The 14,980-nt window shown below is 33.2% G+C and overlaps 3 protein-coding genes across 4 annotated transcripts; all 3 read right to left on the bottom strand.

Moving 5' to 3' along the window:
• Positions 1-606: 606 nt before the first annotated feature.
• On the bottom strand, positions 607-4,485 carry LOC132068045 (hypothetical protein At1g04090-like). Its single transcript, XM_059461507.1, has 2 exons — positions 4,085-4,485; positions 607-2,324 (listed from the first exon to the last, which is right to left on the bottom strand). Exons 1-2 carry the CDS (start codon positions 4,191-4,193, stop codon positions 739-741), a joined length of 1,695 nt encoding a protein of 564 aa, XP_059317490.1. The 5' UTR covers positions 4,194-4,485; the 3' UTR covers positions 607-738.
• A 2,175-nt stretch (positions 4,486-6,660) lies between these two features.
• On the bottom strand, positions 6,661-10,208 carry LOC132066832 (uncharacterized). Its single transcript, XM_059460033.1, has 3 exons — positions 9,502-10,208; positions 8,215-8,768; positions 6,661-7,274 (listed from the first exon to the last, which is right to left on the bottom strand). The coding sequence occupies exons 1-3, from the start codon at positions 9,760-9,762 to the stop codon at positions 6,875-6,877; spliced, it is 1,215 nt and encodes a 404-aa protein (XP_059316016.1). The 5' UTR covers positions 9,763-10,208; the 3' UTR covers positions 6,661-6,874.
• A 1,156-nt stretch (positions 10,209-11,364) lies between these two features.
• LOC132066831 (plasmodesmata-located protein 4-like) lies at positions 11,365-14,748 on the bottom strand. Of its 2 annotated transcripts, none has more exons than XM_059460032.1 (4): positions 13,742-14,748; positions 12,729-13,023; positions 12,195-12,308; positions 11,365-11,540 (listed from the first exon to the last, which is right to left on the bottom strand). In XM_059460032.1, exons 1-4 carry the CDS (start codon positions 14,210-14,212, stop codon positions 11,530-11,532), a joined length of 891 nt encoding a protein of 296 aa, XP_059316015.1. In that variant the 5' UTR covers positions 14,213-14,748; the 3' UTR covers positions 11,365-11,529. The 2 variants fall into 2 exon arrangements, with proteins under 2 accessions (XP_059316015.1, XP_059316014.1); XM_059460031.1 differs by having other exon boundaries at positions 12,195-12,314; positions 13,742-14,746.
• Between the last annotated feature and the right edge of the window lie 232 nt (positions 14,749-14,980).

The following is a 14,980-nucleotide window of genomic DNA, read 5'->3' as shown; positions in this document are numbered from 1 at the left end:
AGTGTACCAGAGATCAATTTATACTAGTGACACACCAAACACGCCTTTCTGTTTCTCCAATCATAAAGCCCCCCTGATGCCTTTGTTTGTCTTTCAACAATCTAATTCAGATAAAAAAAATAAAAAATAAAAAAGGGGCCCTTTGAAGTTGCGAAGGCCTATGCTATAGTAAGAAAAAAAATACGTTGAGGTTATGAAGGGTATTATACATACATTATATGATATAACATGTAACATGAAGGAAGAAAATGTATGTATCACATAGAATGAGAAGGTTTTGACCCATAACAATGTTCATAGAAGCAGAAGCGAAACTAAAATTTTAAGTTTATGAGTTCTGAATTTTAGAAAGCGCCACTTATTGGGTTCTTGATAAATTATTTATACATATTAAGTGGACTCTTTTAACACAAATATGGAATTTGAGCCAAAGCTGTTGGCTTCTGACCCATAGGCAAAGTTGTAGCTCCGCCCCTACTTAGAAGTACTTTAAAACTGCATAAGGGGTTCTTCATTTGAGCCACCTCAACTTTAGTACTGCTTATAGTAACTTCGTCCTATATACATACACAACAAATAGAGGGGATTGAACATAGTACAAAGGGCTGCTCTAAATCATGCAGGACATTGATCAATTTTAAGAATCCCAAAAGCACCAATAAAATGTATACAATACGTATAATAAGATCACACATATTTTGAACCCATTGAATTTAGATACTGAATTCGCCTCTGAGCCTACCACCTTTCGTCCCCGAACCAGTTGTTTTTCTCTTTCGGTCCTGTTGGCCCTGCTTCGCCATAAAGTTCAGTTGGAAATAGCTCGACGAGACTTTCAACTGAAAATCTGAAAAAAGAAGGAAGGTGGTTGATTATCTCGTCCACTTCATATCCCGATTTGTATTCAATGGTCGGACCCCATTCCCTCATGTATTGTAACCATGGAGGTTCTATGACAGTTCCTTCTCCGAGATACTCAGCAGCAATGATTTGATACTTACTGCTAGAGTCTACACAGTATTTGCTTTTAGCACAATCATTCCTCACTCCAATACCGAGTTTAGTAGAGCCTTGAATGTAACAACCAGGATGTGGGAAACTCGCGTGGCCATTTCTCGATGCATATACGATTGACTTATTCCCCTCGATGAACTCCAAATCACGTGCATCAACCCATTCACCACCACTATGTTCCGAGAAATAGACACTCCAGAGCTCCCCTGAAAAGTTGCTAATACGAAGAGTATAATGCTCCCAATCGCCAACATGTTCACCTACTTTGTTCATGGAAAGATTTAACAAACCTACTTTAAGTGTAGCCGGTCCATTGAAAGGGCAAAAAATCCACATTGCAATATCTGTGAACGTTCCTCCTTCAGCCGGTTTAACATGGACATATAGCTCCGCGGTCTCAGTTTTACCACATTTGACAGTATGTCTATTTTCTACGTCTTTACTAGGCAAATCAAGCCAATATTTCCCATCATTTCGTCCGCCTGCAGGTAAATTCGAGCCTTTCGAGTCAATAGCAATACCATTGTCCTTACCGTCTTTAAATAGAAGCGCACCGTTTTTGAAGAACCACGGAACGGATGAGGGCAAATAAGTTTCATCTGGATGGAAGTAAACCGTAGGTCCATAGTGCTTGATGAGAGCATTAATTTGCTCAAGATTTGGCATTGCCTGTAGAGACGAGTCGAGATTTTTCAAACATGCAACAGTGAGGTCATCGCCTTTAGTGAAACTCGTACTACAGAAGAACGTCCCGACAGAAACGCCTCTACATAACATGCCTCTCTTGCAAGGTCTAGTTTTCCAAACTTGAAATTGACTCTTTGAAAAAAGAGAACTCGAACTAAAAACAACTTCACAAGCCTCACATTTCTCTGTAAGATCAGCTCGGACGCATCTAACTTCATCAAGATTCGGTTCATTAGCTTCAACAGTAGCCACAAATCCCATTGGTTTATAACCAACTGGTGCATTTGGAAGCCAAACATAACCAACTTCCTTATAAAGGGCATTCGTGCTATAAACTAAAGTGTAGTTTATTGGCTTCTTAAGAGCAGGAAGCGATTTTTTCGGCTTCTGGTTAGGAGATAAATCTTTGATGGCTAATACATAGCCGGTTATGTTCTTCTCACCATCTGGCTGACAGTAGTGGCCGACGATCGAGAATCCTTGTGGAATTTCATCTGGTCTATAGAAGGAAACTGATTTTGACTTTCCAAATAATGGGTTACAATTCCAAATTTTCTTGAACTTGGTAATTTGAACAGCTTCAATTTCACCTAGGCTGACTTTTCCTTTAGCAAATCCTTTACCTACACAAGGACAATATTCCCATTAAAGCAAGCTGAGAAACCATAAGCAGAAGTTTTAACTGTCAAAGTGTTTGTCTTTTAACACCTTCTCTCTTCTCTTTTGGAAATACTTGATACCTATGTTGCTCGGAATCTTCAAAAATGCAGGCAGGAGCGTGCTGGATCCTCCAAAAGTAGTGCATTTTTTGGGGGATCGTACACGACTGCGGCAACATTTCTGGAGAGTCCGAGCAACATAGCTTGATAAAGACAATATGGCATAAATTTCTCAATTTGACTGTTCCTAATATCTTTTTACCCAATTCAGCAATAATTGAAGATGGCACATCAATTTAACAGTAGAATCTCCTTCCACAACTCAAGATTCTATGCATAAATAGCAAGAAAGGACTTTCAACACTTCACCAGAAGAAAAAAAAGAAGTTATCAGGAAATTATAAAGCTCCAAAATTTTCTTTTTTCACATAAATAATCACTCATTCACTTCACAGGGATTCTTGCCCCATAAAAATGTGAACTTTACAACAACTACGCCTAAATCCCAAACAAGTTAAGGTCGGCTACATGAACCCTCATTGCCCGTGTTTCTCCATTTAAATTATCTTAGTCCAACATTATACAAAGTAAAATAGATTTTTTTTTTTTTTTAAAATACTACTAGTAGTAAGAGTTTATTTTCTACTTGCATAAAAATGTGAACTTTATTAACCATAAAATGTCAATTTTTCATTTTTAGCCAAAGTCAACCATAGAACTAAATCCAAACAAGTTGGGGTCGGCTATATAAGCATTCATCAATCATGTTTCTCCATTTAAATTATCTCAAGCAAATTATACTAGAAATTATTTTCTATTGGCATAAAAAAATGAACTTCATTAACAAAAAGATCAATTCTTCATTTTCAGCCTCAGTAAATCATAAAAATGTAAACTTTACAACAACAACAAGGCCTCAATCCATATGAACATCATGTTTCCTCATTTTAAAATTATCTCAGGTCAAGAATTATACAGAGTAAAAATACTATTAGAAGTTATTTTCTACTGGCATAAAAATGTGAACTTTATTAAGAAATACATCAATTCTTGATTTTTAGCTCCAGTTAACCATAGAACTAAAGCTAGACAGAAAGAATCAACTGTGAACTTACTGAAACACAAATTTTCAAGAATAGAACTAAAGCTAGACAGAAACCCATCTCATTAACCACCGATCATTCTTCAACACCCCACCTCACGTGAACTTACTGAAACACAAATTTTCATTTAAAGATACTTCTTTTGTCCCAATTTAACCACCGATGAGGGACTTTTTTTCATTATAATTCTTTTGTCCCCATTTGTTCTGACACTTTTCATTTTTCGAGAGTCAAACGTGTTAATTTTGATCATGTATTTGAACAATGAATCTCTAAATGTTTCAAAATAAAATTTACATTTTGAAAACTACCTAAAAAATACTATATTTTTAAAGTTTATATCTATAGTTAATATTTTAAAATATTTATAAGACATAAAAAAAATTATGATCAACTCTCGAAAAGCGAAAAACGTCAAATAAATTAAGACGGAATGATTAACAAATAGATCAATTCTTGATTTTTAGCTGCAGGCAACCATAGAACTAAAGAGAGAGAGAAAGAAAGTCAACTGTGAACTTACTGAAACACAGATCTTCAGTTATAGATAATAAGACAATAATTAAAAAAAACAAAAAAAAAACTCTTTTTTAGTACCAACCAAAAATATCAAGACATTACCTTGAGGCCATTGTGGAAGGGGTGAAGGCAAAGTAAAGCTCTGTGGTTCAGTTTCAACATAGTTGTAATCACTGACATTATCCCAACACCAACACTCACTCCCAAACATTTCTCAAAAAAAAAAAAAAAAAAAAAAGAAACAAGAAACTAAAATTAATTTTTTTTAAAAGAAAAAAAAAACCCCCACAAAAAGTTTCTCAAGATTGTGCTATCAGCTGACTAGAAACACTTAAAAGTATACTTTCTTTTTTGTAATAAGAAACAAGAAAAAACTCGGTTAAATTTGGTTAATGGGAGAATAAGGATAGGAATTAGTAGGAAAATTTGTAATAAGTTTTTCCTTTTTTTGAGGAAAAGTTTTGAGTAGGAAGAGAGCAATAATACTGGGAAGACACAGAAAAGAGAATGAGGGGTGGGGGGCTGCAGCTTTTTAATTTATCAATTAAGAGAAATGTCAGTTTCATGTTACAGCTGTCTGCTGTTGCTTGGTATAGTTGGAGTTTTATTTTTCTTGATTTTATAAATTTTTCTTTTGGTCAACTATCACTATTATAAGTTTTCTATGGTAAGAACCAAGGAATCACTTTGAAGCTCGACTAATATGAGTTTGAGTAAAAAAAATTACTTTGAAGGTAAAATCTCCTTACTAAAGACGATTCCATTTTCAGGAGCCTTGATCGGTCCAGCCTTGGAGTAGCCTCATGACTCGCCTGGTTGACTTGGTCGAGACTATTAACCTAGCTCATAAATGGTCTTCAAATAGTTTCACAGGTTGTCTCTTTTTGAGATATTTATTTAGCAGATGACTCTCGATATATTTCTATTGGAATTATGGATCTTTTAAAACATGATTGAAAAATCTCTTTTGACCAAATTGAAATATTTATGAGGGAATGTTAGATCATTGTCTAAAATTTTGTAGATGTTAAACGACAGTCTATATCTGCACAACTTTTAAATATAGAGACAAAATCTAAATAGTAACCTAAGAAGGAACATTGACGATAATCAAACAAAAAATTAGACAACTGTACCAAGTAAGGACTGAATTGAGTCGGTCTCACCGGCCTATTTTAACTACTTTACTCATAAATTCGAACTCGAGATTTCTGAATAAAAAAAGTCTAATTTTAGTTAAGCTAAAACGTTTATTTGTGGACAAAGAGAACACGGTAGACATGATTTTTGTGCTAACAAGAAAAGTATTTATATTAGTCTTTATATTCTTCTACTTGTAATAATAGTGATAAATAATAGTAAATAAGCAAAATAGAAAGGTGACTTATTCACTAGGAAATATGAAAAGCATATTCTCCTTTAGTTTCTGTCAGCTATGACTTTTCAACATATGGACCACATGGTACGTATTAATTAGAATGGAACTTTGAAAAATTGTTTGTTTGTCCGAATTACTTTCCTAATATTTTTATATCTTCAAAGACTTTTTCTGCAACTATTCTTCCACGTGTTTCGTGCCCTTCTATTCGTATTATTTTTGTATTTAAAAAACATTTACTTTTTAGTTAGTTTTTGTGAATAATTTTATTAAGAACCGCTTGACTAGAAAATTAACAGTCTGCTTTAATCTATAGCAGACCATACGAGAAAAAAAAATTTGGTGCTTTAAACTAAAGGCTGATTTGTTTAGGCTGCTATTTAGATTTTATTTTATGTTTAAAAGTTAGTGTAAATATAATCTTGAAAAATTACCTTTTCGGATAACATTAGATTCAGTATATTTTTTTGCTCATATATATATATCAACTCTAACTATCTTCTAATGTTTCAATAATTAACAAAATTTTAGACCGTAACATTTTCTCTTAAGATTTTCAATTAGCCCAAAAGTGATCTTTATATCGTGATTTAAAATCCATAAGTTGCATGAGAAATCAAAAGATAATCATTACAGAACAGTTTTCCATTTGGCAAAAATTTAGTAAATGAAATGCCGCAAAATATTCTCTAGTCTTTTTAAAAAAAAATTTAACTACTCATTGGACAAATTTACAGAAAAGCTTTATTGGACAAATATACCCAAAAAAGGGTTGAGGAAATTCATAAATTAAGATAGTTGTAACTTGTACGTCGATGAGAAAAAGACAACTCCTTATTGGTGTCCAATTTTCCAAATGCTTAGTGTACGTATGAAAATGACTCTTTCTTGCTATCTTTATATTTGTATTATTCCAATTTAGATCCATCTGCCATCTAATCCTAGATAGGACCTATTTAGTGGTGAACCATCATATCCACAAGACGTGGAAAATTAAATAATCTAGCATACGATACATGCATTTGCAAATGAAAAGAAGTACAGATAAAAATTTCACATCCAAGAAGAAAAAATTGAGAGGGTTCAGTTAGGTTGTTGATCTCCACTTTATCACTAAAAAAGCATGTATTAGCTATGAAATTATCGCTAATAGCCTAATTTGTCACGAAATAGCTCGTAGCTAATAAGATTTTTTGATAATTCATCACTAATTTATTATATATTTAGTGACGAATATTTATTGTTTAGCGATAAAAGTTACCATCGCTAACATGTTTAAAAAAAATGGTGGTCATGTTTTCAATTTATCTCTTTTAAGTCCGATGTTAATCCTGGGCATAAAACAGATAAAGTATTAATTAACTGTACAAATTTTAGACAAAAACAACAGATTCATTGCAAAAAGAATTACTACAAATAAAATTAGCCCCCTATGGGACAAGAACTCATAAGATGTTGAACAACATTAAATTTAGTCTGTAACATTTTACAGGTACTAAAATAAGGTTGTTTTCTCATGCTGAATTTGTCTCACTAGACCATTTTTTCCTACCTTTGTTGCTAGTGTTAGGAATCCTACTATAACTCCCAGGATTATTGTTGTTGTTGTTATTGTTCCCTCCACAAACAATTCTGAATTCAATACCATATGCATTTCCAAAGCAAGAAAACAACCCTCCTCCCTCGGAATTTCGCCGTGAATGTCCGCTGATCACCGCCTGTGATTGCGCCGCCGCCGTCTCCTTCCTCCATTTCTCCCTACTTGATGATGTTAACCCTTTTGCATATGCTTCCTCTGCTGTCAAATCCTCTAATATTATTGGGCTTTCTCCATCCTCTATTTCCTTTGGTTGGTTTTGCACTTCTTGTAGTGGTGGCTCTGGTAGTCGTGCTGGTTGTGATGGTAGTTGGTATCTATTGAAAGACATAATAAAAGTAAGTAAAAGTGTCATTTCTTCAAACGCTTATGCTTTTAGATGAAGTGATCACATAATTGAACATTATATTTGAGCCATCAAAGGTGTTGAGTTTATTGAGTTTAAGTCTCATCGTTAGGATTATTTGCAGCATATGACCTTTTTTAGGCTAGTATTTAGACTATGTCCCCCGTTAGATTAACGACTTAAATCTCGCCTTTAAGAAGTAATTGCATGATTTTTTTTTTTTTTTTTTTTTTTTTGCGCGGATTCCCCTTCATTTGGGGTGGTCTTTAACTTTTACCCTTCAAATTGGTGGTTTTTAAGTTTTGCCCCTCAAATTTGTGGTCTTTAACTTCTGCCCTTTGCCTTTGCAAATTCTGTTTTAAGGCAGAATTTTGCAAATCTGGCCATGTAAGGAAGAATTTGGGCCTTAAGGTAGAATTTGCAAAGGCAGAGGGAAAAAATTAAAGACCAACCCCAGCGAAGGGAAATCCAGCAAATTGCCCCATTTTTTTTTCCTTTTTGTGGACAAATTCAGTTCATTGGGCTAATATATGACATAATTTAAACAATAGCCTCTTAAAAGGTCATTTGTACACGTAGTAATGGTGTGGGCTAGTCATTTTTCAGCCCTAAGATTGGGAAATATAATAAGCATTGTTATGGAGTTTTAAATTTTATGTGAAACTTCATAGTAATATTATGAAGTTTCACTAGAAATTTCATGACAATGACTATTTTTCAATTACAAATGTTAAAAAGTGGCTATTTTTCAATTTTATCTTTTGTGCACAAGCTCCTTATCACCACCAATTATCAAGTTTACACGTGATTGGCTCACGAAAGGAAATTGGGAATATAAGATAATATCAAAGATATAATAAAGTAATTAAGAAGCTTTTATATGAGATAGTCGTACAATTCAACAACGATACCTTTTAGCAGCTATCTCAGCTGCAATGATGGAAGCTGAGGGACCGACATCCGAGCATAACTCCGAACCATTTAACATAGAGCCGTTCGCCATTGAACCATTACAAATGGAGCCGCCTTTGTTAGGGAAATCTTCATTATTAACCTCCGAATACCCTAAACTAAAAGATCTCCATAAATGTACTTTGTCATTTATTTCCTTTTGTTTGTTATCATCAACTTCTTGATAATTTTCATTCATTTTCTTGTCCAATATATCCCTATAATCCAAAGAAGAAGGGTTCATAATGTCCTTGCAAACTAGTGGCATACTTCTCATAGAACTTTCAAGAATAGTCACTCCCATGTTGAGAATTCCTTGTGGAATTCCTGATGGCTTTCTAATTTGCAAAGCAACAAATCTTTTTCCATTTGCATTTTGGAATTTAACAAAAGGGTTGATGAGATTGTTTAATAGAACATGAATTGTACCAACTAGCACATCTCTAAACCAAGAAACAGTGTAAATTTCAACATGGACTGCAGAATCCTCTGCATATAGGAACTCATCATTGACCTGTTAATACAAAAAATAGAATAAAGAAAGTTAGAAAAGTTGAAAAATTTATGGCTTTAAGGATACAACGAATGGAAGTGGCTTTGTATACTAAAAAACTAACTTAGCCGTTTTTCATTGAAGGACGAAATTTACAGAGTTGAAAAAGATCATCCAGAGTAGTCATCTTGTTTTACGAACAGACCTCTTTTAAGTTTAAAATTAAAATTTATATTTATATTCAATTTTGCTAGATGAAACATTAAATATCTTATATATTACAAACATGGCGGAGCTAGAACTACAAAAAGAATTGGAATTAGTGATTGATAACTTTTGTTTGTTAAACAATAAAAATCCGTCACTAATCCTATTTAACGACGGATTATCAAAAAGATTGTTAGCCACGGAGCAAATTTAAAGATATAGCAACGACAAATTTTATAGCTAATTCATTTGTCTTCTGTAGTAATTTAGGTAGATGCAAGGGGTTCAACTGGTTCTAGAAAATTATGTTGCGCAAATAGGCAAAAACTGATTTTTTTTTTCTTCTCATAAAATGTTGAATCCCCTTAATTAATTAAATCAAGAAAGGATTCTAATATTCGATCAAAAGGGGTTTAAATATTACTTTAGGTCACATGTTGAAATATATTCTGGATATAACATTCTTGTATCCTTTTAAATCCACCAGTTTGAATTCCTGACTCTGCACATGAATTTAAGACTATATATATATATTAATTGAAAAAACCTTGAAGGAGAACTTGTCATTCCATGTCGGGTTGTTGTGACCTTCATTATCAATTCTTGTGCTTCTTTTTCTATTAGGATTGATCCATGTGAGGGCATAAGTACGTAGAGATTTGGATACAGGCGCTAAATCTTGGGCAGAAATGAGGCTAATTTCAAGAATGTGACAATTATTGCTAGGGGCAAAATTATTATTAAGTGAAGGTTGATAAGAGAGAGAGGAAGATTCTGGTGTAGGGATATTGTTGTTGGTGGGGTCCATTGTTGAATTATTGCCGCCGTCAGTGGCGGCGACGAGGAGGAGATGGTGGTGGAGATTGGCAATGGCATCAAAAAGGAGGAGGAGAAACTCGGAAATAATATGTGTATGTTAGTTTTGTTTGAGTTTTTTGCATGCATGGATGCAAATTTTGTGGCGATTCTTTAGGGGTTTTTGTGTGTTTTGGACCATTCTAGTGTTCGTGGTCAACGTTTGTCTATTAGCCATATCTTTTTTTTTTTATTATTATTTTGTTTTTCATCCGGCGTTCGATATCTGTTTTGGAGATCCGACCCGATTAATTCGAATTCACACTGCGTTGCGCCCATTAAAGAGGGAACCACTAGCTCCAAAAAGATTCACCTATTGTGCATTTTGGGACAATTGTTTAATAAATCCTCTTTTTATTTATCTAGTAACTTATGGACTTTTTAGATGACGGTCTAAAGACTTCTTTAATTTTGAGAAAATCGAAAATCTTATGAGAATACATTAGATCATAATATAAAATTTAAATGATTTTAGACAATAATCTAGTGTTTTTTAAGTCTCAAGGGTTATATTTGTACAACTTTTAAAAATTGGAACAAAATCGAAACGAATGATGGCCTTAAAGAAGGGATATTTGCCCTTTTTTTAGAGCGTCTGTCGAAAAAAAAACCTCTCTACCTACATGGTAAAGGTAAGGTCTGTGTATACTCTACCCTCTCTAGACCCACTTGTGGGATTACACTGGATATGTTGTTATTGTTGAAAGGCGTCACATAGATAAATTAAGGTGGGACATGAGGATTTAACGAAGTATGGATAAATTTGGCTTTTTTTAGAGTATAAGGGCAAATATGGCCTCAAAGTTGGATAGCAAGGGAAAATATGTTGAAAAAAAATATAATGAAGGGCAACTATAACCTATTTGTGAAAGTACACAAGCAAATTTGACTATCTTCTGTTTGCATAAATCAGCCTCATGTGTTCGGTACCTACTTTGGAGCTCCGATCCGATTAATCAGTATTTCGTCACGTAAGGCTCATTAAAAGATAAAGCGCTCCATATCGGATATTTTCTATTCTCATGACTCGAAGGCAAGACTTCTAATTAAAGATGGAAGGATGATTTTCATCCCACCATATTCCTTGGGGGTCCATTAGCCATATCAAATTAATGAATATAAGCTAATTATATGCGCAATGTAAAAAAAATTTAAAGCATCAATGAATTTTTCAATATGTGATAGGTTAGTTATCATTTTTATCATATTACTATTAATGCTTATAAACAATTTTACTTATTTTACCTACTAAATGATCTGATAGTGTAAATAGCTTTTTTTATAACTGGATAAACTCAAAACTTAACATAGTTTGGTCTTACTTCTGTAATCTGTTGGTGTTTGCACAACTTTATGTTTTGAAGAATTTTTGTAATATTGTAGTACCTCCAAGGTTAAAAGAGAAAAAGGAAGAAAGAAAGAGATATAAACCTAACCTATATAGAGATCAGGAGAAATTAATTAACAAGAACAAAAGCAAAACCAGAAAGTAAAAATTGCACTATATCCATTTATTATACCATCAAGTTAGTCAAGTACAATCACACATCTAAAAGAAAGAAGAAATTGAATAAAGAATTTATAAATATATATATACATAATAAGGGAAATAATGTAGGAGATAAGAACTAAATTTCTCTATTGAATAAATTAAACCCACTCAGTTTCGTATCTTGTGACTACCCCATTGATTAAGTTCAAACCCACTCTCCATCTTGGTTCACCAATAATCTGCAGAAAATAAAATACTCCATGTTTAATTAAATGAGTGCAAATGCATAATGTGTAAATATGGGTGCATCAAGAAGTCATGTTAGGTAAGGAATAAAATACTGGCATATACGTAATTTGCATTTGAAGAACACTATAATATCATACATTGGTGAGACTTTGTTTCCTAAGGAAAAAGGTATTTCTTGTACTTAATTAGTATTTTTGAGGTTTTCATCTAGTGTTCGGTATTCGCTTTGGAACTTTGACTATTTGGATTCGCGTAATGTAAGGCCGGAAATCAAAGTGGGTCTTGATTTTTTTTTTTTTTTAAGCATTCTTAAAATGTGAGATTTGTAATTTTAAAAATAAGACTGATTACTTGCTACATATTTTGTTCGGATTTTTTTTAGAAATGCTGACGGGTGCGGGCCGGATCCTTCAAAAGCACTGCAATTTTATCTGACATGGATGCGACATCATTTTTAAAAATATTCAAGCAACACAACCAAAGATAAAGGTAAAGTCTGTGTATATCCTACCCCTTTCAAACCCTCTTTGTGATATTACACTAAGTATATTATTGTTGTTTTATTTGTTGTTAACATAACCTGCTACAACATATAAATGTTATTTAATGGTAAAGAAAAGTTATATTGACAACTTAAAGCTTACCATCATCCTTCTTGCCACAAGACTTCATGAAGTAAAAAACTGCACCTAACAAAATAGCAGCCACTATGCCTCCTGCTACGATTGCTGCCAATTTCTGTGTACCTTCCTTAGATCCTTTCCCTATCAAGAAAAATATATGCACAAGGTGATGATCCAAAAAAAGAAAGAAAAAAAAATGGTTCCTTCATTTCTATGCGAAAATTAAAATTCTAAATTAGAATCTAAGTACTATTATGCAAAAGAATCTGAACATCTAATTAAAACCTTAAAGCTAGAGGTGAAGCTACCTATTGATAAAATAGTTAAACGAAATTCTTTCTTATTGAAAAACTATACAGCACGAATAAAATAAACATATTTTTCATGTGTGTGTATATATATATATATATTGTTGAATTTCCTTGACATAAGAACGGTTTTTAAAATTGCTTTATGCAAAACAAAAACAAATCAAAAAACAAAAGACAAAAAGGGAACTGGATTATTTTTTTTACTGAAACGGGATGGTGTTCAAACTCCGTAAAAATGTAGTACCTTCATGAGAGATCTTATATTTACCATAGTTATAGCTCAAATAACATCCATCCAAATACACTTCACCAGCTAAAGAATATGCACATTCATCATGAACAATTTGCGCTGCTTTGTGCAAACATTCACCACAATCACAACCACCTAAATTCCCAACACATTGTGCCATGACATGAACTTTTCCATAACTCAAATCACAAAATCCATTTCCATTCATTCCACAGCTCTTAATTTCAGCAAATGCATATCCCATCTCCTCCAAAAAGCTACGCGAATTCGCCCTTTTTCTGCTGCAGACCTAGAGGTACGTGGCAAAATCAACTCATTTTTAGATAATCAATCTGACCGCTAAAATTTAAATAGGTCGGGTTACATAATGACCGAACGACCTGTTTGTTGACTTAACCTAATGAGTTGAACTCAAAATGATCCGTTAAACTATTAGGTCAAACGTGTCAAAGTAGAAGTAGCACTCACATGCCACTTTTCGGCACTATTTTAAAAAAATAACCATTGTCGTGGAATTTCAAATTCTATAGGTGAAGTTTCATGACAATGGTTATTTTTCAATTACAGTGATTGAAAAGTGGCTACTTGTGAATTTTATCCCGAGCCAAAATAAGGTAAGCAACCGGAGTAAGATGCAATTCAAGCTCGAACATACAAAATTAATTTGAAGAGGGCAAAATGATCAATTTGGAAAACCAAAAACACTTTTTTCAACAACCATCATCAGGGAAAAATCTTTCACTTTTTCTTTGCAAAAAATAAACATTTTTTCCAAAAAGTGGAAGAAGAAATCATTTCGCCATTTTTAAATGCCACCGAAGAATTACGTATTTTTTGAAGAACTTAAACGTATAATTCAAGAAAAAAAATTAGCTTTTACATTTTTAAAATATAAAAGGAGGAGAGGTCGGATCATGTTGAACAGTTCGGGTTATACCCTGTTGTTTGACATATTTTGACCCGTTCAAATTTGATCCAACACGCACATTTGCCACCTCTGCACTAACCTTATGAAGCATTTGAAGCTTAGAAATCTCTCTCTCTTCCTCTGCCTTATAATCCAAATAACAGCCAGAGAGTTGAACTCTAGCAGGGAGTCTTTCTCCACAAAAATGGCTATAAATGTCAACAAGTCTATTTGTGCAAATATGACATTCATTGTAATTAAGGTCATTTCTGCACTGAAATAATCCCAAGATGGCTATATTTTCATCCCCTGCATAAGTCTCAAAAAACTTTGATTCTAAGGACTTATCAAGAAATTCTTGAAATAGAGATGAAACAATTGATAACTTTGAAATAGTATCATAATTTTGGAATGTTTGGTTTTGAGTAATACATGTTGTGAAAACTAATTGATGCAAATCTATCTTATTGGAGTTAGCTGATTGTAACATCAAATTAAGAAGGAATATTTTGAAGAGGAATTGATAATAATGAAGGTAAGATGAAGGATTTGATGATGAACAATATCCCATTTGGGAGAATAAATTAATTTGATGTTAAAAGTTTATTAACAAAAGCAATAAAGCTTAAGTATGTACAGTAATATATATTAAGATGTAGGTAGGAAAATATTATCCACAATCCGTGTTTATATCAACAGAAGCGGATGGAACATTTGCTATGGGTTCAATTAAACTCAGTAAGGAATTATAAAAAAACTACTAGAAGTTTCAAAAATACATATGTAAGAGAATATTCCACTTTAGAGAGAAGCCTTTGTGCGAGCAGTGGTGGACGAAGCGAAAGAGGAAATGTTAGCCTAAGTAGCGGAAACATTGGTGAGAATCCAATGCTCCATCACCTAAGGATTCCTATAGAAGATTTGTCCAAAGAGGGTGAGTTAGGACCTAAGATCAACTGAAAGGCATAGTCGATGGACAACGTGTGAATATTATTCCTGTACTACCTCATGATTATTGATTCAAGAACGTTAGTTGTCCTGTAAATTTCGAACTGATAATTCCATAAGTGCAATATAGATTCAATGGTAAGATTTTAAAGGTCGAACTGATCAATTTTAAATCCTGAATTTGCCTATGTATCAATTCAATAAACACATGGCATGTGTCTTTACATAAACTATGATCACTTTACCGTAAGTATTAATACATATTATCACTAATTATGAGTCCAAGTAAATATAGTTCACATTAAGATAAATATTTTTTTAAATCTTGTTTATCCTAGAAGGTTTCTTCTTTTTGCCTTTTTCCTGCCTAACCCCATCTAACCTAATATAT

This window comes from Lycium ferocissimum, chromosome 8 (assembly GCF_029784015.1).
Source record: "Lycium ferocissimum isolate CSIRO_LF1 chromosome 8, AGI_CSIRO_Lferr_CH_V1, whole genome shotgun sequence".
Taxonomy (NCBI): domain Eukaryota; kingdom Viridiplantae; phylum Streptophyta; class Magnoliopsida; order Solanales; family Solanaceae; genus Lycium; species Lycium ferocissimum.
This window is presented reverse-complemented; position numbering and strand designations above follow the sequence as displayed.

Coding starts and splice junctions, on each gene's coding strand:
- LOC132068045 (XM_059461507.1), bottom strand. CDS start 4,193: ATGTTTGGGAGTGAGTGTTGGTGTTGGGATAATGTCAGTGATTACAAC. Junction 2,325..4,084: donor CCTTCCACAATGGCCTCAAG/GTAATGTCTTGA, acceptor GTCCTTGTGTAG/GTAAAGGATTTGCTAAAGGA.
- LOC132066832 (XM_059460033.1), bottom strand. CDS start 9,762: ATGGACCCCACCAACAACAATATCCCTACACCAGAATCTTCCTCTCTC. Junction 8,769..9,501: donor ATGACAAGTTCTCCTTCAAG/GTTTTTTCAATT, acceptor TTGTATTAACAG/GTCAATGATGAGTTCCTATA. Junction 7,275..8,214: donor GCTGAGATAGCTGCTAAAAG/GTATCGTTGTTG, acceptor GTCTTTCAATAG/ATACCAACTACCATCACAAC.
- LOC132066831 (XM_059460031.1), bottom strand. CDS start 14,212: ATGGGATATTGTTCATCATCAAATCCTTCATCTTACCTTCATTATTAT. Junction 13,024..13,741: donor AGCTTCAAATGCTTCATAAG/GTTAGTGCAGAG, acceptor ACGTACCTCTAG/GTCTGCAGCAGAAAAAGGGC. Junction 12,315..12,728: donor ATATAAGATCTCTCATGAAG/GTACTACATTTT, acceptor TTTTCTTGATAG/GGAAAGGATCTAAGGAAGGT.